The sequence below is a fragment of the Podarcis liolepis genome (genome assembly GCF_965112155.1).
Source record: "Podarcis liolepis genome assembly, chromosome: 7".
NCBI lineage: Eukaryota > Metazoa > Chordata > Lepidosauria > Squamata > Lacertidae > Podarcis > Podarcis liolepis.
In genome coordinates, this window is record NC_139561.1 from 29,750,815 (window position 1) to 29,776,641 (window position 25,827).

A 25,827-nucleotide genomic window follows, 5' to 3' on the forward strand; every position below is an offset into this window, starting at 1 on the left:
ATTTATCTACTTGCACTTTGAGGTGCTTTCGAACTGCTAGGTTGGCAGGAGCAGGGACCGAGCAACGGGAGCTCACCCCATCATGGGGATTTGAACCGCTGACCTTCTGATCAGCAAGCCCTAGGCTCTGTGGTTTAACCCACAGCGCCACCCGCATCCCGTAGAGTTCCGTAGTCCCGTAGTTCTGTAGAGGCTCCTTTTATTAGTAGAAGTCAACAATTGGAAACAGTAGTGAAACCACTCTGAACATGACGTATTTCCATCTAAGCACATTTCCAGCATTAGCAAATACACGTGTTAGCAGGTGTTTCCCTAAAATGTTTTCCCAGGTACTTGATTACGTCTGCATCCCCGGTCATGCTGCAGCCAAGCGTTATGTCTAGTAACCAAATCTGTGAGAGGACAAATGGTCAGGGGAAAACCCTGTTTGCTAGCCAAGGAGGCAAAAGGTCACGGAGCGTGGGCGCAATGCTCCTTGGCACACCGTTGCATGCATGGTGCGAGGTTTGCCTCAGCACAGGTGGAGTGTCACCTCCACAGTGGCTAAGATAGAAAATAGCTTTTTCAGGTTCTAAGGGAACCTGAACTCACACTATCAGCTGTGCTGTGGGAGCACTGGCAAAATGAACTACTCGGATCAACAGCAGCAGCAGCAACAACAACAACAACTGTCTGCAATCAGTAAATATAACTCTGTGCGTGTTGTGGGCGTGGGAAGGAGGAGAGTTTGCACAGTAGGAACACCCCCAAAGGGTATATGACTCATCTCTCTCTGCAGAGAGGGCAGCCAAGATGGAAAGCAGGCCTCACGGGGATTGGGAGTTGGAGATGTGTAGCCCAGAAAAGGGGATATGAATCCATCTTCAAATATCAGAAGGGCTGTCCCACGGAAGATGGAGCAAGCTTGCTTCCTCCTGCCCCAGAGGGCAGGACCTGAACCAATGGACTCAAATTGCAAGAAAGGAGATTCCGATTAGACATTAGGAAGAAATTTCTGACGGCAAAAGCTGCTCGACGGTGGAATGCAGCTCCTCAGAAGGTGGTGGACTCCCCTTCATTGGAGATTTTTCAACAGAGGTTGGATGGCCGTTTTTCAGGGATTCTTGAGCTATGATTCCTGCATTGCAGGGGTTTGGACTAGATTGGGGGGTACCTTCCAACTTTACAATTCTGTGCCATCGACTTGCATTTCATAGCTTTTTGGGCATCCCATTGGTTACAATTCTCTCTCAGAATCTGATCCCATAATCAGCCCACCAGGCTCACTTTTCTGTCTATATCAGGAAAACAATAAATGATTTATTTTATTTTAATTTTTTATAAATGCTGTTGCATTAAAAAAACACTAACAATTTTATCATGGGATAGGTTTTCATGGGCTGCACTGTGCTCTGTCAGATGCATCCACAGCTAATGGGTTTCCTATGATGGCACGTACTAAAATAAAATATAAGAAATGGCAGCCTAAGTTACACAGAAGGAAAAATCTGTGGTGTTGCCAGATGGGTTGGGTACAGGTTTCTGGGGCTCACAGGTGCCCAACTGTCTTGCAGTCCTAAACCAGCTGGAAGAGCTGCTGAGCGACATGAAAGCCGATGTGACTCGGTTGCCCTCCATGCTTTCCCGCATCCCACCTGTGGCCGCTCGCCTCCAGATGTCCGAGAGAAGCATCCTGAGCCGGCTGACAAACCGGGGGAGCGACCCCAGCATCCAGCAGGTTAGAGGCAGCGTTAAAAGGCATTGGTGCATCAGCATATCCAGAATGAGCTCCTGTTTTCTCTGGAAAGCCTTTGCCCACTAATGGGGGGTGGGCAGGGCTTTGGTTTTCTGTGTGGCCAGATGTTCTGTGTGGAGTGGTAAAGAAATGAGACAAACCATTTATCCGTTTGGGATGCAATTGCATTCCAGATGTCAAAGACATCTGAAGGCAACCCTGTTTAGGGAAGCTTTTAATGTTTGATGCATTATTGTATTTTAATATTTTGTTGGAATTTTGGAATATTTCAAGTGGCTGGGGAATATTTGGAATATTTTGAGTGGCTGGGGAAGCCCAGCCAGATGGGCAGGGTATAAATAATAAATTATTATGATTATATTATTATTCCAAACCATATATCTGTTGGGGATGCAATTGCAATTCAGATGACCCCGTAGCAGTTCAAATTCAAGCCTATTTCTCATCTTCCCTTACTTGCAACTCCACCCCATTTGAAATTGAGATTATAAATTCCGTGGGGCAGAGGTTTGTTCTTTTGCTAAAGTTATTTTGTACACAGCATCAATCGCCAGCATTTTTTTAAAAAAATCATTGTAATATTGATGGTTTCTTTGTTTCTAAATGTTATCCACCCAGAGCCTTTGGGGATGGGGTTGGTTTGTGTTTTCAAATAAATGCTCTTCCCCATCTCCTCCCTCTCCAGGCCTCTTTTGGCTCCTCCCAGATCTACAGCAACAACTTTGGCCCAAACTTCCGTGGTCCAGGACCAGGTGGGATTGTCAACTACAGTCAGATGCCCCTGGGACCTTACGTGACGGGTGAGTTGAGGTTCCTTGCAGTTGCCCCCTCTCTTTTCTCTCTCTTTCTTCTCTTAAGAGTACAAATTTTAAAGTGGGGGCCATGAGTCAAAAAACAAAAGGGCATTGGGCAAGCCAGCTGTTTTCTCTCTTATCAATAGATATTTAGCCGTTTGCGAGAGTTTCCTCTGCAGTTCTCATTGCTACGAGAGGTAAGGCCATGCTTATTACTCTCTCATAAACTGTGTTCTGTCATTCTGTCTTTGGGCAGGGTGGGGGTGGCTGGCACTGCTGTGACCAGCTTAGTCTTCCTGCAGGTGGCAAACTTGCAACCTTTTGGGTTTGCGTTGTCACCTGACGGACAAAACCTTCGTTGATTTGATCCCCTGAGCTTTACGCCGTAATTCTAAGGGTGCTTTCTATGGCACAATCCCCAGTTAACACAGCAAGTCTTCGGAGTAAACATGGAAAAGGTTCTACAGCACAACAATCCATTAATTTTGCTTAGCCAGTTGAATTTGTAGGGAGTCAAAAGGCACCTGAAACAAAAGGCATTCCTCTGTTAAAAGGATTTTTTTTTTAAAAAAAGCATGTGCTCAACATGTACTTTTCCTGGTAAGTACAAAAATAAAATCACAATTCAATAAAAATAATAATTTAAAAAACATTTTGACCAATTAACTATAGCCATCTTCCACCAGCCAATAAGTTCTAACTCCCCCTCTACCTGATTAATCAGTGCAGCACTCTTTCTTGGTATTAATTAAAATTATGTTAAAATGAGGTGGGGTGGGAGAGCCAACCTTAGGGACCTTGATCAGCAACAGCACCTGGGTGGGCAGATGCAAAATAGGTCAGTGCTTCTCCTTTAAGAGTTGGGGTGGGGAGAGATTTCAGCAGGGAGAGCATGCAGGAATAGCTGACTAGGGGATAGCTGATGCACCTGCTGAAATTCTCTCTTCTTCGGAACTCTTAAGCACCCCCCTCTTTTCCCTCTTGCGGAACTGCCCGTCTCCCAAACTTGCTCCCTTCCATTATTTGCATGGATTGAAACTCTGAGGTCACTTGCCCAGATATCCTGAGTCTCAGACCTCACCTCTTCCAGCCCACTGCACCTGTCTCTCCCAAGAGCTCTCTGGATCCTGACACCTGCATTGCAAAATGGCCTTTACTGAGAGTTGCCCCCACCTTTTAATCATCACCCTATTTTAACAGCCTTGCCCTTTAAAGCCTCAGTAGCTTTTAAAATGTTTTCTTTCTCTAGTCTTATTTCTTTCTATTAAGTTCATATCCCTTCTTTATTTCTCTGTTAAACTTCACCTCTTGCAATGAACCTGAGAAGGGGGCTTAACCATTTATTTCCCCCACCCCTGCACTTGTCCTCACAAACAGCCCTGCAGGTAGGTTAAGCTCAGGTGGCTGAGTGATGATTTGAACCCAGGGCATCCCAAGTGCTATTCTGACACTTTAACAACACTACATTCTACTCTCTCTAAAATGAATAGATCACCAGAGGAGCTGGCTTTCTTCTGAGAATCTTCATAGAGAAATGCCAGTTTGGGGGTGAAAAAAATTAAATGGATTAGATTTGAATCCCGGGACTCAAAATGGTGGTTTACTTGGGGCTATTCATCTTAATCCTCATGACAACCTGGTGAGGTAGCTTTGGCCAAGAAAGAGAATCTGCACATCAGACTAATCAAAGAGCTTTTGCTTCTCCTCAGGAAGATGAAGTTATTTAACAAACAGTGGATCTCAAATGGGGAATTGTCAGCATCCTTAGCAAACCACAATTCCTGAGTTTATTTATTTGGGGAGCTGTGACATTTAAGTATGCTGTGTTGCTGGTGTATATTTGTTGTGAAAATACTCAAGAGCAAGGACCAATGAATCTGTCGATTTCAGATTATTTCAGTTTCTAAATTTTTCCAGTCTTAAAAAGTCCTCATGCATTTTACCTAATATACACATTTTCTGCAGTATTTCTTAATATACACATTTTTGGCAAGCCATTTAACCTAATGCAATCCATTTTCATCCAATATTTTCACTGTCTATTTATTCTTACTCCCTGCTCAATTCCTGATCCACAAGAGGACCTTTTCTCTTATTCCATGACTAACACTCAGAAGTCTTTGGTGCTATAATTCAACCTTAAATTGTGATGCATTCTGTAGGTGTCCCCCCCAATGCTTTTTAAGAACTCAACAGATGTTGTTGGCCCTGGGTGCATGGCAGGGGGTTGGACTAGATGACCCTTGGGGTACCTTCCAACTCTTCAGTCCTAAAACTCTATGAATAATTACCCTTCTTCAAATTTTAAGGAAAGGAACTGGCAGATGGTCCGTCCACCATTGGGCCCAGTTCTGTTGTTTATCACAAGAACCACTCTGTGAAACCAGGAAACTGGCCAGAAAGAGGTTCTTCCTAAGGGGGAAGCAGGTGCTGCCTGGAATATAAGAGGAATGTCACCCTCAGCCCAGTTTGCTGCTGCTGAGAGTCTTCAGGATTGGGCAGAAACCCAGTTTCCCCACACGGCTTCCAATGGCCTCCACATGGCAGCTACTGCCTGCCTCTTAAGCGGACTCTCATTGATGATAGTACAGGTGTTGCTTCTATCTTTAGGTCCAGACTTCCAGTGAAGAGTTTGGGGAAGCAACCTTCCGGGTCCTCACTTGTTTCACAAGAATGTAAGAAGATCCCGCTGGATCAGGTCCATCTAGTCTAGCATCCTGTTCTCATAGTGACCAAGCAGATGCCCCAAAAGGAAACCAGCAAGCAGGATCTGATCACAAAAGCCCTCTCCCCTCATGTGGTTTCCAGTAACTAGCATTCAGAAGCATTGTTGCCTCACAACTATGGAGCCAGAACATAGCCATCAGTAGCCCTGTCCTCTCAATGTATCAACAGCTCATCTCCTTCACTTCAGATGCTCCTAGACCAGGCATCTCCTTAACAGGGTTTGAAATCTTGTGGTCCATAATGGCTTCCCAGCTTTTAAAAATGGCATTGGTCAGGCCACATGTTTAATACATAAATTGGCCCTGGCTCATGATGGAAGTACCTCATAGAATCATAGAGTTGGAAGGGACCCTGAGGATCGTCTCAGCCCAACCCCTTGCAATACATCTGTCCCATACAGGGATCAAACCTGTTATGAGGACCACGCTCGAACCAACCGAGCCATCCAGGCTGAGCTCAGTCCAAGGAACATAATCCCTCCATTTTTGTCCTTTCAGCAACACCCAATGGACTGCCCTTGAGCCACCTGGATATAAAGGTCCCCGAGCCCCTGAAAGATGGTGCAACCTTAGACTGCAAGGGACAGCATTGCGATGTCATCTGCATCGAAGATTGAAGATTGAAGGCCAGTCTTGGTGGCTCTGGGCTTGCTGTGTTCACATCTCAAAGTGTTCTTCAAAACAAGGACAACCCCCCGCATCCCTTGGGCCATTTCACAAACTTCCTTGAGACAGCAAGATTTTCACTTCCTTGTATCTTGGGTTTTTCTTTCGCACTTTCTTATCGAGGACTTGAAAGGTTTGTTGGCTGGATTACAAATGGATTCTTCAGTTTTTCGCCTGGATGCTGTCCCCCTTTCATAAGCAGCTGATTGAGAGACAGGGAGCAGGTGCCAATGTGCTATTCCTCTCCGCCCCCACCCAGAGATGTGTGGCAGTCATGACTCAAGTGGAGCACCTTGCTAATGCCTGTTTGGCCTGTGCTTGGAAAAGGTACAAGCTCACTCTCTGAGCTCAGACGTTGAGCAGGCTAGGTTGGGTACACTGAATTCTGCTGCTGCTGTGTGTGTGTCGAGGAGGGTCTGAACTGTGGTTGTGCTCAATCCAGATACGTGTTCAAGACTGAGGATGCAACCCGCATTTGAACAAAAAAGCCAACTGAGGTTCAAAAAGAAAATATGGACACCAAGGTCTCTGTCCAGCCAAAGACTCCCGTCGCTTTCTGCAGGAGTTAATCGTTCAGTTAACTCTCTGCCCCATTGAAATCAGTGGGACTTCAAAGTGTTTAATGTTGTTTGGCTAATGGTCACGGTGTAAAGGATTCAAGGCTTTGCAAGGGTCAAGCAATGTGGTTTTTAATTGGCCCCAGTAATGAGGGATATGAAAGCACCAAGCATGTCCTCTTCAAGGCCCATCTCACATGTGTGCATCTGTTGCTTGATTTCCCTCTGCTCAGTAACCGGCAGGTAAATTTGACTGCACCAAAAAGAGTTGTGGTGGTACAAAAGTTCCGTCTTTGGGGCTTGTGAATGCTCATTCCCAAGCAATGCAACGAAGGCATCATGAGCTGTTCTGCTATCCAGTGATGAATGTGCATGTGTGAACCAGGCCTGGGTGTACCTTGATCAAACTTAAAAGGAGATGCATTAATGTGCATTGGGATGTGAACCACCACACAGTAGAAAGTCCTCAGTGCCCCTGAGCAAAAACCAGGGCAAGGAGACAAGGGGGACACATCCCGAAGTGAATCTACAAGTGCCCAGATATGAAAACATCAATCCAGAATTGTTGATTTGATTTTATCTGTCCACCCATTGCCATGACCACTCTGGTCTTTCCCATAAAATGAAGACAGCTGTATATAGCTCTTCCAGAGTGTAATCTGAGCTTGGTCCCTTTCCACCTGTATATGCTTGAGCAATCTGTTCAAAGGGCCTGGATGCCTTCCTTTTTACCAAGCCTTCACTAGCTCATACAGAATGTGTCAGTGCCCCCATGCCCGTTGTCTAAATCCCCCAAATGTGCCCTGATGTACGGAGAATGCCCTCTGCCCTGGATAGGTGATGGCCGAAGTGAAGAAGAGATCAGTTGCCCCAGGGTTCCAGGCAAACAGGAAGGCAAAGCAAGTTCAGCACCATGGAGAGCGGTCAACCTGTGGGTTTGAAGACCATGGTCAGCAATCCTGCAGCTGACATAGGCCATAGATCTTAGCAATGTCTTGGAGCAGCCTTTATAACCAGGGCTTAGCATTCCTTTAAGTAAAGCCCCCCCCCCATGACCCTTGAAAGCTGCATCTGGCCATTTAAAGGGGCAGTGCCTTTCTTTACATCTGCTGGCTTCTTCTAAGGCCCCAGGGTTTTAAGCAGTGGAGATACCTCCTCAGGGCAATCCTGACCCTTTGAGGAGTCTGCGGACCAAGGTGTTAGGGGTTTTTGTGCCTGTGGCTCCATATGGTGAGGACCAGGGAATGGTTCCATCTCCTTCTTGGGTCTGCCATTGAAGGAGGACTCTGCCTTTGATGAGTGCTGATCTGTGCTCATGACAAAAACCAGTATTTCCCCAACAATAAGCACCTTTGTATGCATTTTTGGTGGGTTACGTGAGTATTGCAGGCACCCGGTGGATGATCCTGGGATGTGTGCCTCAAGTCTTTGCTATTTTGAATGTCCCCCCACCCCCCTTTTCAGATGCTTTCCTTCTATATATTTCCCCAATGTGCTTTTCAGAGACGGTTGCACGCTCATCCTTTTCAGCGCATGGGCACAACACTCAGTTACAGTATTGGGCAATTGTTTTAACAGATGAACCGAAGCTATTCCCTGACAACAAAGCTTCTCCTGCTCCATTCGATTAAGTGAGAGTGGGAGTTTACTTCCTCATGGTACACACAAGTGCAATGCCAGGAGAGAAAGGCAAAATGTGGAGAAGCCCAGAATGGTTTCCTGTGAGCAGCTCAGGATGCCTTATTAGACTCCTAGATCTTTCTGAACTCTGACATCTGGAAGCCCCGTGTTAGCCTTAGCAAACCATGCACGGGTGAGGGGTTGGCCATTGCTGAACTTCTGATATGCTACACCACTGACCAGCGTTTGCTGGCTGTTGGAAGTTAGGAGTCCTACAAGATCTGGAGACCCTCTGATGTTGGGGTTGGCCAGAATGGAAAGCACCCCATTTCCACTCTGGTTTTTGCTCTGTACCATTAATGAACTTGGGTCTTAGGAATACAGGCAAATGGATAAAGAGAGGCCTGCATCTAGGTTGCTCATGTGTAGGATTGACAACAAGCCTGCATTTCATTGCTCTGAGCAGGATATCCATATAGTAAACTGATCGGTTTTGCAGTCCAAAGACCAGTGAGCTTTAGAGTCTGCTGGGATCTTCCCCTGAGTTTCTTTCGCTGGCTCCACCCAATCCAAGTCACCACCACCTGCCTGCCGTGACCATTTCCCCCTGGCTTTGCCAAGGGTGTCTCAACTCTTCTTTAAGGACCCGTCTTTCCCCCTCCTCCCCTATCTGAGTAGAAAGTCTGGCTCTTAAGCTGGGAGCATAAATGCAGGTGAGACCAGTTAGATTTCCTAACATGGGTTGTGGGGTAATGAGAAAAGTGTTCCAAGCTACTTTGTCATATTGCTCCTGTGTTTTTATTTCTGTGATACCAGCAAGTGGGATATCAAAGCAGTGCTCTCTCCACCCTTGGGTGGCCTTTCTGGCAAGTTTATAATGCCACAAACTGTGTCTCCCCACCCCTTTGAATTCTGTGAGTGTCTCAAAGGGTTTTTTTCCTCCTGCTTTTTGTTTTTTTATTATTTTTGTGTTTTAATAAATCATTTAAAAAAGGAAACCCGAGGGAATGGCTGGCTGGTTCTTCTCCTGGGTCCCACCAACCTTCTGCTGTTTGGAAGATGGGAAGAGGTACGTTTACAGAAACACTTTGGCATGACGTTTGTCATTGTAAGGAATGAGGAATCTAGAGTCAATCCGAACCTGCCCTAACCATCGCCCGCTACTACCCCATGATTTAAGGCCCAAGGAGAAAACCTGTGGGTTCATCAGAACCTTAGGTCACCACAGGAAACAAGTGCCAATTTATCAATCTGCCTCGTGAAGCTGCCAGTAAAACGAAAGAGGTTAATTGTGATTCAAGTGACCTGAGGGGTTGGGTTTGGCTCACGACAGGATTCTAAACTATCCACACAAAAGTACAGCATATAGATTTATTCCAGATTAATAAAATAGCAATATAAGGACTCTGTTACTCAATAAGGGGGGGGATTTCTTTCTTTATTATTTATTTATTATTTTTAAAGGTCACTTGGGGATTTGGGGAATATTTGGGACCAAATGCAGACACCCAAAACTGCAAAGCTTCTTATCCTAAGCTAGAAGATGCTTTGCCACCATAAGAACATAAGAAGAGCCCTTTCGGATCAGGCCAATGGACCATCTCACCCAGCATCCTCTTCTCATAGCGGCCAACCACATGGCTGTGGGAAACCTGCAAGCAGGACTTGAGTCCAAGCAAGTTCAGGCTTGCATAGGTGGAATGTTTCTCCTGTGTGCATCCTTGCATATAGAAAACTACCAGCAAGCGCAGTTGCAGCCCCTCCACACATACGTGTCCCAATCAGAGTCTGTCAAGGCTGCGAACAGTGGGACTGTTGTGGCGCCCAGTCCGCTTCCTCTGGACCAACCTGCTTCTCCCAGCCACAGCAGAGTATCTTCCGCAGTGGTGTGCCTGTGTGGAAGGAATCTCAGCCATGCAGTAAAATTCTCGTACAGCAGCTTCCTGTTCTATGAAGCTTTATTTCACAGCAGCAAAACAAATAAACATTCAGTCAGGAGAGAGCGAAGACATGATGCCTTTCCTGTTGCAGCCAAAACAGAAACTGTAAAGATGTTCACAAAGATGCGAACTCACCCCCAGTGACAGGACATCATTTCCCTTGAGCTGTTAACCCTGTAAGCTCTGGGTATCCTCACACCATCAACGTTGTAGTTTTCACAGTGTCTAAGCCTGCCCTCACAATCCCAGGCACTCTCTTTCCCCCAAACCTTGTTCTATCCACCCCACTTGCTGATGGAGGGGGAGGCTGAGATTCCAAGTCCTAGCCAAAGAAGAATTCAGGTCCCATAATGCTAACCTTGCACCTGGATGTGAGTATTCTGTGCCCCAGCACCCTTATTTCCAAGCCTTGGAACATGGAGTTGTGGCTGCAACTCTGTTTATTCATACGGACCTGACACCTGGTCTGTATGGAAACAGTTGTGCCCTCTGCTTCCTGAAGCCCCGTTGCAGACTATGCCATGCTGGCAATGCAGAAAGTACAGGAGCTATTTGGGCTGAGATGCCAGCAGAGGGTCATGTGGAAAAGATTGTGCCACCTGTCTCGAAGTATGCACCCCACCTTGTGTTAGGGTATTGGACTAGGACCTGGCAGTCCAGAGTTTTCTGTTGCTGAAGGAGCATTCGAGCCTGCTCCCAGGTGGCTCCCCAGCCTAAACAATATTCTCATTCATAAACGATGCCAGTATAAAATCAGTGAGCATTGCAAGGAAGAATCCAACCAACACACACACACACACACAAACAAACAAACAAACACACACACACACTGTTCATATGATCTAGTCTCACTTGCCATTCTTTCCTCATAGGGAACCAGAGGTGGTGTTGTGGTTTGAGTGTTGGACTGGGACCCAGGAGATGAGGGTTAAAATCCCCACACATCCAGGAAGCATGCTGTGTGGCCCTGGGACCAGTCACAGCCTTATCAAGCTTGCCTACCTCACAGGGTTGTTGTGGGGGTTCAATGAGGGGGAGGACCATGTATGCCACCTTGAGCAACTTGGAGGAAAATACAATCAATCAATCAATTTTGGGAGCTAGAGGTTCATCCAGGAAAAAATATCAACGTGTCTTCCCTTCCTTCTACTCCTGCCATGTGGTCCAGAGCAGAAATGAGAGAGTAACAATCAAACAGTGTCAGAGCTAAGAATTAAGTAAGGAAAATTGATGTGAAACTCTCCCTCATGGTCCCCTTATGGGTTTTGTAGCAGGGCTGTCTCCTAGCCCTGGCAGTGCTTGTTGTGGGAGGACCGTCAGTCAAATTGCACCCTTCTGGTCTTGGTTTCTGCATTGCCAAATTTGTCTTTCTTTTTCAAATGTTGTCCTCTAGCTATAGGGAGAGGCAGGGAGTCCTCATCTGCCTGGGAATCTTAAGTGACAGCAAGCAGCCGGTTTCCCAGTGAGCTTGGAAGGAAATGTCTGATTGGAAGAGACAAAATCATGTCTGAAGGCCTTAAAGGAAGCAAAAGGTCAGGAGCTGGACATTTCCCCATAACGCTGGAGATCTGGATCTCAGCTGGCTCTAGAAGGGTCTGTGGGAATCGCAAAAGAGGCTCCTCTTGACTTCCCTGCCCCCTCCATGCAGCTGATTTTTTGGGGGGGGGGCGTGGACTAGAAAAGGTTGTTTCCTGCCTGGGGTTCTGCTGGCCACCATAAAAGCAGAAATGGGAAACCACAATTGGCTTCAAGTCACCCTGTGTTGGTTGCACCAAGAATTTCCCTTGGAATAGGCCTGTCAGTCACTGGCAGGGGTGCCATAGGTGAGCCACAGGTATTCATAGCATTTGTAGAATCATAGAGTTGGAAGGAACCACGAGGGTCACCTAGTCCGACCCCCTCTCCTAATGCAGGAATCTTTTGCCCAACATGGGGCTCACACCCGCGACCCTGAAATTAAGGGTCTCAAGCTCTTATCGACTGAGCTATCTCTTTCTCAAAGGTGCCCTTTTAGTCCCAGAACAAAACTTCAATCAATTGAATGATGAGCCCAGAGTGCAACACTGATTCTTCCCGGCCTGCCTCCTCCGAACCCTCTTGGAATAAGTTGTTTTTGTTGTGCAACCACATCTAGTCTGACCAGATGAATCGCTCTCAGCACAGAGAAGCAGCGACGAGGCTGCCTATGGCCTCACTGCACGAGTCCCTGTTGGCAGTTATGCTTCAGTTCTGCTTCTTCCTTAGTATTTTTATTTAGCATTATGGTTTATATCACACTTTTCCTCCAAGAAGCTCAAGGTGGCGTACATGGTTCTCTCCCGCCATTTTTTAATCCTCGCAAAGCAACCCTGTGAGGTAGGTTGGACTGAGAGGCAGCGACTGGCTCCATAAGACTCAGAGCTGAGCAGGAATTTGAACCCAAGTCTCCCACAATTAAGAGCATAAGAAGAGCCTGCTGGATCTTATGAGAAATTCACAAGCAGGACCTAAGCCGAAGAGCCCTCTCTCCTCTTGCAGTTCTCAGCCCAGTATACCAGTATACCTGAAGGAGCGTCTTCACCCCCAATCATTCTGCCCGGATGCTGAGGTTCAGTGCTGAAGGCCTTCTGGTGGTTCCCTCACTGTGAGAAGCCAAGTTACAGGGAACCAGGCAGAGGGCCTTCTCGGTAGTGGCACCCGCCCTGTGGAACGCCCTCCCATAAAATGTCAAAGACATAAACAACTACCTGACATTTAGAAAACATCTGAAGGCAGCCCTGTTCAGGGAAGTTTTTAATGTGTGACATTTTGATGTATTTTTAATCCTTGTTGGAAGCCGCCCAGAGTGGCTGGGGAAACCCAGCCAGATGGGCTGGTTACAAATAATAAATTAATTCTTCTTCTTCTTCTTCTTCTTCTTCTTCTTCTTCTTCTTCTTCTTCTTCTTCTTCTTCTTCTTCTTCTCCTCCTCCTCCTCCTCCTCCTCCTCCTCCTCCTCCTCCTCCTCCTCCTCCTCCTCCTCTCAGAAACTGACATTCAGACGTATTATTGCCTCCATCTGTGAAAGCAGAGTATAGCCACCAAGAGCCCTCTGCTCCAAATTTCTAGTTCAACACTTCACTCTTCACCTCCCCACCTTCCACCAGCCTTCTACATCAAAGCATTATTCTGAAGATGCAATAAAATTCACAGTTGCAAAGATTATTCTGATGTACCAGGCATAGAAGGACCGAAGACAGAGACTTTTAGAGGCCAAAGCAATCAGTGCAAAGCAAGCAAATAGGATCTGGTGAGAGCAGGTTGATATGTGGCTTGGCACTGGCCAACCTTGATCCGCCTATTTGCTGCTCCAGAGGGTAGGACCCAAACCAATGGATTCAAATGGCAAGAAAGGAGATTCTAACTATTAGGAAGAACATTCTGACAGTAGGAGCAGCTGGACAGTGGAATGGACTTCCCCAGAAGGTGATAGACTCAAGGATTTTCAACAGAGGTTGGGTGGCCATCTGCCAGGGATTTTTGAGCTGTGATTCCTTCATTGCAGTGGGGTTGGACTAGATGACCTTTGGGGAGTCCTATCCAACTCTACAATCCTATGATTCCATAATTTCCATCCTCTTGCCCATCACCTGAATTCTGCTGCATGCCCTGTTTTTGGCTCCCACTGTGTCGATCCATTCTGACTCCCTGCTTCAGGATTTTCACTGACTTGCTCTGACACGACCCATTCAAGTTGACATCCTTTCCTTTGCATTTGAGTCAGCACTCTGCAATGTTTAGTGAGCTGGTTAAAAATGGATACTTGGGAGTCTGTTGACCCAACAACCCGATAGGCTGACCTTAGGCAGGGCGGTTGAGAGTGAAGTCGCAGATCCACATCACACAACATTGCGAATGGGCAAAGGACACCGTGCCCTTTGCTGGGCAAAACACAGAAGGCTGGAGAGAAACTGCCCATCCAAGAGGGATGGTGCCAAAGCTTGGGGGCAGGATTAGGCCTTTCCTCTCTGGCCTGTCCTTTGCTTTGGAGTTGGCTCGCGGGCTTTAAGGGGCAGTTTGCAGCACTCTCGTTCGACTGGCATTTTGAGACAGGCAAGGGCATGCAAATATTAAAGCCTTGGATATGAGTCATATTTTCATGTTTCACCCATCAAAATAACACGGTTGGAAGGGTTATCTGGGGCAGGTATCATGATGAGCAAGTTGATCCTTAGGGTTGCTGGTGGTTGTTGTTTTTGTACATTTAAATAAATTAATGGGTGTACCCCCAAGGAAGTCTTCTAATTAGTGCCCTTATTGGTTGATGTTGCTCTGAGAAATATGGCTGAAAGTGAGTTTGCAAGCTGCCCTAGAATCTTAAGAACATAAGAAGAGCCCTAGTGAATCAGGCCAATGGCCTAGCTAGTCCAGCATGAAGTTCTCACTGTGGACAAGCAAATGCCTCTATTGGGGAACCCTGAAGCAGGACCCGAGCACAAGAGCACAAGAGCACTCTCTGCTCCTGCAGTTTCCAGAAACTGAAATTCAGAGGCAGGGATGCGAGCTCCTTTGGTGTTAGGATCCAGCTCTGTAAGAGTGAGTTCAGAAAGCCTGAAAGTGCCCTTATAAGCCTGGCTTCTGGGCCAGGCTTTTTCTGCTGGCTCTCAGCTGTCCTTCAGCTGAGAGCCTGTGGTGGGGTAATGGTTAGAGCATCAGACGGGGACCTGGTAGAGACGAGGGTTCGAATCCCCATTAAGCCACAAAGCTCACTGGGGTGACCTCGGCCCAGTCACTGCCTCTCGCCCTTACCTATCTCACAGGGTTGTTGTGAGGATTAAATGCGCAGAACCACGTACCTCACCTTGAGCAACTCGTAGAAAAATGGTAGGGTAGAAATGCAGATGATAAAACGAATATTACATCATCTACCAAAGGCACAGAGGAAGAAGAGTTAAAGAGAGAGCTCTGGCGACAACAGATAAAATAAGGCTTGGTTTTTATTTATTCATTTATTCATTCCATAAATACAGAAGCTTTTTCTTTAATCAGTCCAAATCTTTGTCAGGAAGCATGATTGATGGGGGCTAGCAGCCTTTTGCCTAGACGCGGTTAGCTCAGGACTCACAGTCGTCATATATGTCATTTCTAGAGAACGATCACTTTTGTTTTGACATATATAAAAAGGCAAAAAAAGAAAAAAGAGAGAGTATTTTTAATTTTATTTACATACATGGAATTAAAAATAAAAAAAAGACACTGGAAGGTTAACGGGAGGCAGGGGACATTTACAGATCCCCTGCTCCCCCCTGGCTACAGTGGCATTTCTATGGCTCCCTGAAAGAAGTTGATTAGCACGGCAAACACGGCTGATAGGGAAGGTTTTGGGGGGAAGGTGGAAGCCTTCAGTGAAGGGCTCAGACACTGTGAAACGTTTCAAAGTGGGGCAGACATAGAGGAGAAAATGCACAGTCCTCTGGCATGCAGAGGGGAAAGGGCCCAATCCCAGAGGGTGCAAAGAGGTCAGAATGGTTCTGAATTCCTATTTCATTTGGTGGGGTGTGCGTGATCCTATGGTTGGACCCAGAATTAACTGAGCTTGGTTCTCACTGAAATCAATGGGAGCTAAGTCATGCCTTAACTTGTCCCATTGATTGCAAGTGGGAAACTTCGAAGATGCTGGAATTCCCCCCCCCCATTCTTTGTCTACGTATTGGCAGAACAGCTGCTGATGGCTTTAAATGTAGGGGGTTGGGGGAACCTCTTGAGGCTGAAGTCAAATGGTAAGTGTTCTCCCCCATCAACATCCCCACCGTAAGAGTTGAGGCCGTCTGAAAGCGGGCCCGAGGCTCCTCTACTTCTGGACATGTGTCTCTGCCTTCTGCCCTTGCTCAAATAAGTTTTTACATTCCTCATACAAAAGGGCAGCACATTTAAGCCCCACTGGGGGAGTTAGTTCTGTGCTTAAATCTGCTGGAGGCCACAAAGCTCTAAGTGGCTCAACTTTGCTTGGAGGGGGCAAGCTTCCTGGACAGGGGACCCATCAAGAAAAATAAAATAAAGCAAATATAAAGGAAAAAAATCAATGATAAAAGTTGGTGATCCAGTGATGGAGGCCACAGCTGTGTTTCGGCAGCTCCTTGACTTTGCAGCTTGCTGCCTCCTGAAACAGCAATTCAGCCTCTGATGCGACCGGTGCTGAAAAGGATTTTGCAACTAGCCCAACTAACTTGGATGAAGCCCATCCTGTCCAAGGCTGCAGGATGGAAAGCGCTCCCTCAGACTGGAGAGGGCAGAAATCATAATTCTGAATCCTCCCTGCATGTAGAAAACTTGTCACATGAGCTACTTTTCTCATTGCAGGGACTTCATTTAAAAATGTGATTCTCCCACTGGCAGTCCCATTCTTTCTTCCTGGTTCCAGGTTCGACCACATCCTTCTGTTACGTTTGCAGCAGAGGGCCCGATTGTTGCATTTCAATGCAGATTGTGTAATTCTGGATTATAATGTAAACTGGACTCGACTTCCTCTCCATCCGTACAGATGACATCAAGTCCAGATAAAGAACCAAATGTTGCTTTGCGGGAGTAGGGGAAAGCAAAAGTTTATAACAAGAGAGGATAGGAAATGCGTTTGACGAAGGCTTCCCACTGGAAACGATTTGGTAAGCGAGGGGTGCGGGGGGCGGACAGACATACAAAAATACTTCTCATCCACGGGGACAGACGTTAGTAAAAAAATAACACAAGCCTTTCGCGGCTCAGTCTGAAAACGCATCATATTTACACTACCCACCGACTAGCCGAAAAAAGGAAAGAAAAAAAGGAACCCGCTTTCGTACTTAGAACTGGTCTGGAACGCCGCAGCACTTCTGAATCAGGAGCCTCCAGTTCCTGAGTCAGGCTGCTCAGTTCTGGATCCCTCTTGTACAGGCAGCTGAATGGTTGTCCTCCATGAGTTAAAAAAAATACAAGGAGGGATGTGTGTGTGAGATAAGAACCCTTTTGCAAGCTCACCCTTGGTGTATGGGCCCCTGGTGTGCCATTGCAAAAAGCATCCATGAACAGGTCCCTGCACGATATAGGAGGGCAGCAGGGGAGGGCTTGATAAATCAGGGGAAAGGGCAGAAAAGAGGGTAGTTACAACATTAGGAAGAACTTTCTGACAGTGAGGGCCGTTCGGCTGTGGAAGGGACTCCCTCGGAAGGTGGTGGACTCTCCTTTGATGGAGGTTTCAGCTGTGATTCCTGCATTGCAGGAAGTTGAGCTAGAGGAACTTTTGGGGTCCCTTTCCAATCCTGGGACTCCAGGAGCAGGCTGCCTGCCTTTTTGCATTAATCTCTGAAACTGCTTGAAGACATTCCCATCTAGCTCAGGGGGTTGTATCCAACTAAAGCTGCATTTATACACAGCAACTTTATTCCGTTTCGCTGACCTTTCCCGAACTGTGAATTACCTTGAGGGGTTTACAAAAACCACTTCCGGAAATACGTAGTGAGGAATGGTGCAAGTGTTAGCGCTCGTTTTCATGGTATGTGCAAACAGATTTTTTTTCTTTCCCGGGAGCAAATACAGCAACACAGAAATTAAACTTGCGCTATATCCTGCTCCGTATCTGGAAGTGGCTCGTATGTTGTGTGGCAAGCTCTAATTGTTGGTGTTTGCCTGTCTCGAGAGCCAATGGTGTGCGCCTCCGGGGATGAAGCGAAGTCAAACTGCTGCATTAGCCACACCAAAGTGAGCTCCCTGAATATCCTAAGGAGATTCGCAGTTAGGGAGATGTCGGGAAAGCAGCCTAAGCCTCATTCAGAGTCGGCCCATTGAAATTAATGGACCTGAGTTGGTCATCACCATTAATCCCAATGGATCTGCTCTGCGTCGAGCTAGCACTAGGAACAATCCAGGAAGTTTCTCCATTGGGGGTGGGGAAGAGGCCCCAAACTGTGGGAACCCAAATTCATTGTGCTTCTGAAGTTGATTGCAAATGCAGCAATAGTGAGGTGGATGCAGTTGCATTCGTGGCTGCTGCCCGACAGCCAGAGGAAACCGAATCGTGAAGTCGTGTGTCCACATAAAAGCAAACAAAAACAACAACAAAGCAAATCAGGGCATGAATGCAATTTCATTCTTTTTGCCAGGAAGAGAGTCATAAATGCATAGCTGCTTTTGTCACCAGGACAGTCTGGCATGCATACTGTCGAAAAGCCTTATTGCAAAGCTGTTGTTCAATGAACTGGCTGCTTTCCCGGCAAAACTCTGGGCATCCATCCATTTTTGCTCCTTTTCAGGGCGTTGGGCTAAATGGCCCTTTAGGTCCCTCCCAACTCTACAGTTCTATGATTCTGTTATTTGGGTTTCCAGTTTTATTTCCCCTCTGCTGTTTGCTACATTCCCAGCTGAGAATGTTTCATTGCTCCCTCCCCCCAAAACAGGAAGAGTCTGGATGCAGGCAATAGTTTTTAAAAAGCTAAAAGCAGTTGGAGAGATGTACCATTTCCTATGGTGCCTCTGTGTACTCTCAGGTGCACAGACCACCCACTTTTCAACACACATGCACTTCTTTTGTCCTACTGTTACCTCTGGCCAAAGAGGTCTGGCAGGTTGCTAACACGGCAAAAGCCTACCAAACCTGTTTGACCACAGGCAAAACTGGAGGGACAATGGTGCCTTCATTTCTTGGGGGTGGGGCGGGGCGGAAGAAACCCTTGGCTGCAGTTTTGTAAAGGAAGGCTCTAGGAATTCTCTAACCACCTCACATTAATTTTTAGGCATTATTTTAAAAATAAACAAATCTTTGCTTCGAAGTCATAGGCCATAAAAGAAACCCACTAAAATGCTGGAAATGTTCAGGATGCCAAACCAGTTTTTCTGCAAAATTGCCTGATGCCATATATGCCCATTTGACTGCTTTGATCTTTGGAACAGTCAGGAGCACCACATAAGGCCTGTTCCACAATGGTAAGAAATTGGTATATTTTAGTGTGGCAGCACCTACACTGTGGAACTCCCTGCCTATTGACACCTGTCAGGCACCTTCACTGAACTCTTTTTCGGATCCTGCTAAAAACACTGTTGTTTTAGACAAGCCTGCCCAGATTTACTGATGTTTGTTTATAATCTGGTTCCCAGCTTATCATTGATTTTAATGACTGTATTTTGCACTCCATAAGACGCACCAAACCATAAGACGCACCTAGTTTTTGGAGGAGGAAAACAAGAAAAAAAATATTCTGAATCTCAGAAGCCAGAACAACAAGAGGGATCGCTGCGCACTGAAAGCAGCGATCCCTCTTGCTGTTCTGGCTTCTGGGATAGCTGCACAGCCTGCATTCACTCCATAAGACGCACACACATTTCCCCTTACATTTTAGGAGGGAAAAAGTGAGTCTTATAGAGCAAAAAATACGGTATTATTTTTTGAACGTTTTAAATAGCTGACTGTAATTGTGCTTGCTGATAATATTATGGTTTTATTCTTTTTTTGCAAACCACTTAGAGGTCTCTTCTTTTTTTTTTTACAATCAAGTATATACGCTTTGGGGGGGGGCGGGAATTAGATGAAGGATGCCCAACTGCATCCTTCCTCAAGTCACTGGGGCCCGTCAAATATTTCACCACTTCTAACAGCTGTCTGGGCAGGCGCTGATGAGAATTGGAGTCCAAAAAGACCTGGAAGGCATTGGCTCTGCTCCATTTGCCGCCCTGTTACACCTGCTGTAGGGCTGCAGTATCAATTGATAAGCAAGTAAAGGTAAAGGTGCCCCTGTAGCCTTCAACTTATTACATTTGGGGTTGGTACTAATCCAAAAAAAAACGGGGAAGGGAGATAGAGACATTGAACATACAGCATCAGATGCAACACTTTGGAATTCAGGGGCTGATTTTGTGTGCGGCCATCCCAGAAGGCAAGCTCATCTCATAGCCAACTAAGGCACAATCTTTGCATTGGCCGCAACGGGACAGGGAAAACTCTCCTCTGAGAGGGGCTCTGGGCCTTTCGGACGCCGTGGCCACAGAGATAGCGGGGTCAGGGGCGTGGTGGCCCCTTCCGTGGGGGGGACCTTCATGCTGTCACATCCCCCCTTCTGGCTCCCCACTTGGAAGGGACTATTCTGCTGTGGGAATTGATGGATGGGACCCTAAGCTTATCCTACGAAGTGGGGGGGGGGAGAGACAAGTGCATATCAACTGGGGGTGGGTGGGTGGAAGTACAGGCTCTCGATTCCTCTGGGAACCTCTCTCTGCCTGCTCAGAGCAACAGGGCTGTGAAGGACATCAAGGCAGCACCTCAAGCTGTAGAAAGTGAGGGACATTTTTTTGTGAGGGTGGGGAGTATCTGAGGGAGGACATGGGAGGATGAGCAGGTACTAAGCACACCTGCTGGGGTCAGAAGAGGGCCTGAGTGAGATATAGGACAAAGAAGAAGAAGAAGAAGTAGAGTTTGGATTTGATACCCCGCCTTTCACTCCCCTTCAGGAGTCTCAAAGCGGCTAACATTCTCCTTTCCCTTCCTCCCCCACAACAAACACTCTGTGAGGTGAGTGGGGCTGAGAGACTTCAAAGAAGTGTGACTGGCCCAAGGTCACCCAGCAGCTGCATGTGGAGGAGCGGAGACGCGAACCCGGTTCCCCAGATTGCAAGACTACCGCTCTGAACCACTACACCACACTGGCTCTCACATCTTTCCAACCAGGAGGCTCTGGGTTTCTAGTCTAGGCTTTCTGTTTCTCCATGGCCAAGCCTTTCTTCTTGACCCCACCTGGGGAAGAGATGGGTCAGTTTCAGCCTGTGAATGTCCCATCCCCCTGATCTCTCCTCTCTGACCCCCTGCCTCCCCCTCCCCCAGCTCTGAGGCTAAGTGATAGAAAGAATGAACCACTTTTTGCAAAACGTGGCCTGAGGGACCTTGCAGAACTGGGTACTTTCTGCTCAGCCAATTCACTCCGAATCCGTCTTATTCCCCCAAAAGTCAGAACAGGGAAAGAGGGAATGGTTGGCAGCAGGGAGGGGGCCTGTAGTGGCTCTCCAAAAGCAGCTTCTGACACTTCCAGGAGGCTGGCCAAGGCACATTCCTCAAAGCTCCTCTAGTTGGGCTTACAGAGAGTTGGGATGGTGGACCGAAGCATAACCTTAACTCTGCCCATTTAAAAGAAGAAGAAGAAGGTCCCAGCTCAAACCGAGCTGAGCTGAGCTGAGCGCTGTGATATTCTCTCTGTGCGTAGATATGGTGGTTGGGAGAAAGAGAGAGAGAGAAAAAAACGACTGCAAGGAAGAGAGAGAGGAGGAGGGAGAGAAGAAAACTCAAAAGTTGTTTTCTCCTTCGAAAAAGGAAGCATGGACGTGAAACCAACCTCACTCGCCCCTTTCCCAAACCTGCAGCGTTTTCTTGCATTCAAAATGAAAATTAAAGTTTAAGAAGCCTATGCAGTCTGGCGACGTTTGAATACGGTTTTCTCTAGGACGCCTTCGTTTCAGACGCTGCGCTGTTGTCTTGGGTTGCGAACCGTTATTTCTTGACTTGGCTTCGATATAGCTTTAAGCAAGCGAACGGGAGAGGCAGAGGAATTCAAGGAGTAGAAAGTCCCAGGCGGGAACAGGATTCCCGATTAGGACCGGTAGTCCTTTTTGCTGTAGGGTTTATTGCCCAAGATGCTGTCGATCTCATGGATAAGAGAAGAGGAGAGTTTTGGAAGAACCTGCCGGGTGGAAACGACAAGTAAGAGGGAGAGGTCATAAGTTAGATTCTGATTATGACGCTATCAAGCCTGTGCTTATTTCCTTTCTTTCTTTGGAGCATTTGTACCCAGCTCTTCAGCCGCTTACGTACAATGGAAATGAGGCCTCCTTACCTGCAGGCTTATAATAAATACCAACAATAACAATAGACGACACACAAGGGAAATGGGACTGGGAGGGAAGAGGAAAAAGCAAAACTCAGGAATCAATTTCTCTACAGTTCCTAAAATGACCAGCTGGCACAGTTAAGGAGCAGGAGCTGCCTGATGGAGGTGGCATACCTCACACCAGAGTCGATGGAGTGATTTGTGTTGCCTCCAGAGAACTCGTAGTGCTACGTGCTGATCCTCCTGCACCCATATTGCATCATCACTGAGAAGTAGGTTTGGCTAAGAAGACAAATGCATGTTCTGACATACTGAATGGCGTAAAACCCTAAAGCAGTGGTTCTTAACCTGTGGGTCCCCAGATGTTGTTGGACTACAACTCCCATCATCCCTGAGCTCTGGCCTTGCTAGCTAGGGGTGATGGGCGTTGTAGTTCAACAACATCTGGGGACCCACAGGTTGAGAACCACTGCAAAGCAAGGGTTGCGTTCCCTTTGGTGGGTGAACTTCTAAGTGTTGCATGTAAGGCGAGTTAAGAAGCACCCCTTAAAAAAAAAAGCAATCTTTTGCTACAGTAGCCTCTCCCTGAGGGCGATAGAGCTATTCTGACCTGGAGGGGTCTCAAGAGAGACCCCATTCAAGGCAGCCAGTCTGGCATGTTCTAAGAAAGCTGAGTTGCAGAAGCATCTGCTCAATTCACTGTCTCCTTTCAATGTAAATATCATTGTTTGCAAAACTAAAAGCAGAGAGTGTGAAGCCAAGATATGAACCCCCAAATATCGTCCCTTCCTCCTCAATCCCTTCTCTCCCATGCCAACAATCAGTAATCAAATAGTTTTCAATAGTCTGAAGGCTGGATGGTCATCTACCAGGGATCCTTCAGCTGCAATTCCAGTATTACACTGGCTTAGATGCCCCTTCCAGCCCTGCAGTTCTATGGTTCTATGTCCAGAGCATTCCATGCAAGAAAAACAAACAAAGATCAGTTTGCCAGGGCCTGAAGGTGGGTGATGGGTGCTCACCTGTATTGCTCCAATATTCTCCATTAACTGGTCTGCATTGGAAGCCCCCAGCAAGACGGAGCTGACTCCTTCGTTCCGCAAACACCATGCTGGAGGTGGGGGAAAAGAAGAGCATTAGGGGAATGTAATGGAGACACTGCCAAGGCCACCTGGGGGATTGTTTGGGGCCAGAGTCTTTTTGGGGGAGAGTCAAGTGATTAGTTCAAGAAACTCTGAGCAGTGACAAAAAGTCACCTTTGCTCTCAAGCTCTGGACAGATAAGGGCACATATATTTCTTCACAAGATGCATCTACCATGTGAAATTTGCTGCCTACAGTTAAAGCGAAGGCTACTAGCTTAAGAAATCTTTGGAAAGAAGAATTATATAAATCTGGAGAAGCTGTGAAAACTAAATGGAGCTTCTGAGTACCAGTTTCCCTCTGTCTCTGTCTCTGTGTAGAGAAAACAGTGGAGGGGACTCATTGCCCTCATGTCCTGTACATGAGTTTCTGTCTGTCCCCTGTTGGAAACAGAAGGCTGGGTCTAGATCGGGGTCCCCAACCTGCAGCCCATGGGCCGGAAGTGGCCCACAGAGGCTGTTTAACTGGCCCATGAGCTGCCCCCAAACCAAGCCGCCCACTGGGCAAGTCCCCACATGTTGAGCTAAACCAGTGCAGCATGACACAGGGACTCTCTTCTGTGGCTCCGGAAATTGCTTCTGCGCATGCCCAGACGCCAAAAATTGCTTCTGCGCGGGGCCACCAGGTGGCGCGTTGGAAGATGGCCGACAATAACATCTCTCTGACCCATACGAGGTAATTAAGGGGCTGCTATGGGAAGTATGCAGTCTTCCTACCCCCCCCCAGAAGATGGGGGGGGGCGCTGCCTTGCCAGCGGTGTTCACAATGCACCCCCTGATCCGAGAGATGGGGGTGCCGAACACTTGGCATGAGCCCTCGGTGAAGTCAGATCTTCCTGACGCCGATTCCAATTAGCGCACGCTGGTTGCTTCAGCTCGGAATTATAATTGGAAACATACGATTGGAATGAAGCTGAAGCACATATATCAAGTAATGTTTGAGAGATAAAACTGCTGATTAACGGATCTCTGTGACCGGGAGTGACGGATGGATAAGTAAATCTTCTGATGAATCACCACTAGGAGACTATATGTTTGGAATGAAGGGGGTGTGTGGAGGAAAAAACCTTTTTTTTTCTTTGCACGATGTGGTATTAATAACCCTTCACCCCAGATAGAAATAAGACCGTTGCGTTTTCACTAATCACAAGCAGGAATTCAAGAACTGTGTGGGATGGATTATAACAGGAGAGAGGATTGGTGAGCGGTGAGAAAGAGGAAAATTTTCATGACGCAGTTAAAAAATGGCGTCTCGCCAAGACAGGCTTGCCGGAGAAAGAAGGACAGGGGGAGGAGAATCAGGATCATTCGAAAGAGAAGGAATGTTGGAACGCAAGCTTGACCTGACAGAGCCTCCTGATTCATTTGATTTATTTGGCAAGCCTGAGAAAAGTAAAGGACAGACCGAAGATTATTATTATTATTTTTTGGAAGCGTTGAACAAAGGCTGTCCCTGAGTGATATGATCTTTGGAGAGTACAAAACCCACACAAAGGATGCCTGTTTTCAATCTGCTTGTGAAAATTATCAGAGATCGCAAAGAAAGGAATATACGATAACAATAAGAAGAGAAAGAAAGTAATAAAGGACTGTCTGGATAGAACTGGATAGAACTATCTAATTAAAGCAGTAATATAAGTGATGTTTGGACTCGCTCGGAGTTTTGGACTCGTGTGGAGCTTGATGTATGGGTACCCCCAACAAAATTTAAAATTTGGCTGTATAATTTGGAACTAATGTGATTTGGATAATGTGATGTGATTGGCCTGTTAATAAAAATTATTTTTTTAAAAAAATTGCTTCTGCGCAGGCGTGGTTTTTGGTGTCTGGGCATGCGCAGAAGCAATTTCCGGAGCCACGGACATGTGCAGCTGCGATTTCTGGAGGATCTCTGTGGGAGTGATCCAGCCCATGCCCAGTAAGCCTTTCCGACCCCTGGTCTAGATGGATCCGCTACCCAGCCAAGCTGCTCTCCCATTCTGCAGAGACAGCCACTGCCTCCAGGAAAGGGTCGGGATGGAGGCAAGCGTTTCCCACTTACCAATGGCAAGTTGGGGCAGAGTGCAGCCCAGCCGTTCGGCGATGGCCTGCAGTTCCTTCAGCTTGGCTTGTTGCCGCCTCCCTTCCTCACTCAAGATCTTGTCTTTCAGCCACTGGTAGCCCTGCGGTTGGGGAGAGGAAAGAGACCAGTGGCAGGCAGAAGCAAAGAGTAACCAAGGTATGTGAGGTATAGAATCTAGTGGGACTAAGATGCTAAACCAGCCAGATCAGTTCATTGGTTAAGGCAATAGCTTCGGCCAGCCAGTTATGAACTGCCATTTAAGAACACAAGTAGAGCCTGCTGGATCAGGCCAATGGCCCATCTAGTCCACTATCCTGTTCCCACAGTGGCCAACCAGATGCCTGTGGGAAGCCCGTAAGCAGGATTCAAGCACAACTGCCCTCCTCCCTCCTGTGGCTTCCAGCAACTGGGGTTCAGAAGTTGTGGAGGCAGAGCATAGCCATCGTGGCTTGTAGCCATTTACATTAGAAGGAGGTTGCCCTGTTGCCACTGAGGCAAATCGGGGTAACCTCCCTCACCTAACTGGAAAAGACACCACCTTGCAAAGCGGAAGAACAATGGCCAAGGTTCTGCTTGTGAGTTTTAGCTGATGCTGGAAGCTGGAGTCACAGAGGCATGCCTTGCTCTGGGCTGGGCTTAAGAGCTGTGGTTCAGGGAAGCCGGATCTGTTGGGATATTGATGCTCCGAGCCCCTCCACCCTCTGCTCAGGACATTTCAACGTATTTATTATATGTGCCGATAAAACCATATATCCTAGAGACACCCCAGGCCCCAATGACCTTCATTC

At 47.1% G+C, this 25,827-nt stretch overlaps 2 protein-coding genes across 13 annotated transcripts in view; one reads left to right on the plus strand and one right to left on the minus strand.

Moving 5' to 3' along the window:
• Window positions 1-9,101, plus strand: part of CHD5 (chromodomain helicase DNA binding protein 5) — a 58,238-nt gene extending 49,137 nt beyond the window's left edge. For all 4 annotated transcript variants that reach the window (XM_083512768.1, XM_083512767.1, XM_083512769.1 and 1 more), the window contains 4 exons: window positions 1,554-1,717; window positions 2,421-2,535; window positions 2,676-2,726; window positions 5,754-9,101. In XM_083512768.1, coding sequence (XP_083368894.1) covers window positions 1,554-1,717; window positions 2,421-2,535; window positions 2,676-2,683 — 287 coding nt within the window. In that variant the 3' untranslated portion in view covers window positions 2,684-2,726; window positions 5,754-9,101. The remainder of the gene's footprint in view (window positions 1-1,553; window positions 1,718-2,420; window positions 2,536-2,675; window positions 2,727-5,753) is intronic.
• Window positions 9,102-14,975: 5,874 nt separating this feature from the next.
• KCNAB2 (potassium voltage-gated channel subfamily A regulatory beta subunit 2) overlaps window positions 14,976-25,827 on the minus strand; it is a 107,261-nt gene continuing 96,409 nt past the window's right edge. For all 9 annotated transcript variants that reach the window (XM_083513166.1, XM_083513164.1, XM_083513165.1 and 6 more), the window contains 3 exons: window positions 25,019-25,139; window positions 22,859-22,947; window positions 14,976-21,689 (listed from right to left, as the gene is read on the minus strand). In XM_083513166.1, coding sequence (XP_083369292.1) covers window positions 21,600-21,689; window positions 22,859-22,947; window positions 25,019-25,139 — 300 coding nt within the window. In that variant the 3' untranslated portion in view covers window positions 14,976-21,599. The remainder of the gene's footprint in view (window positions 21,690-22,858; window positions 22,948-25,018; window positions 25,140-25,827) is intronic.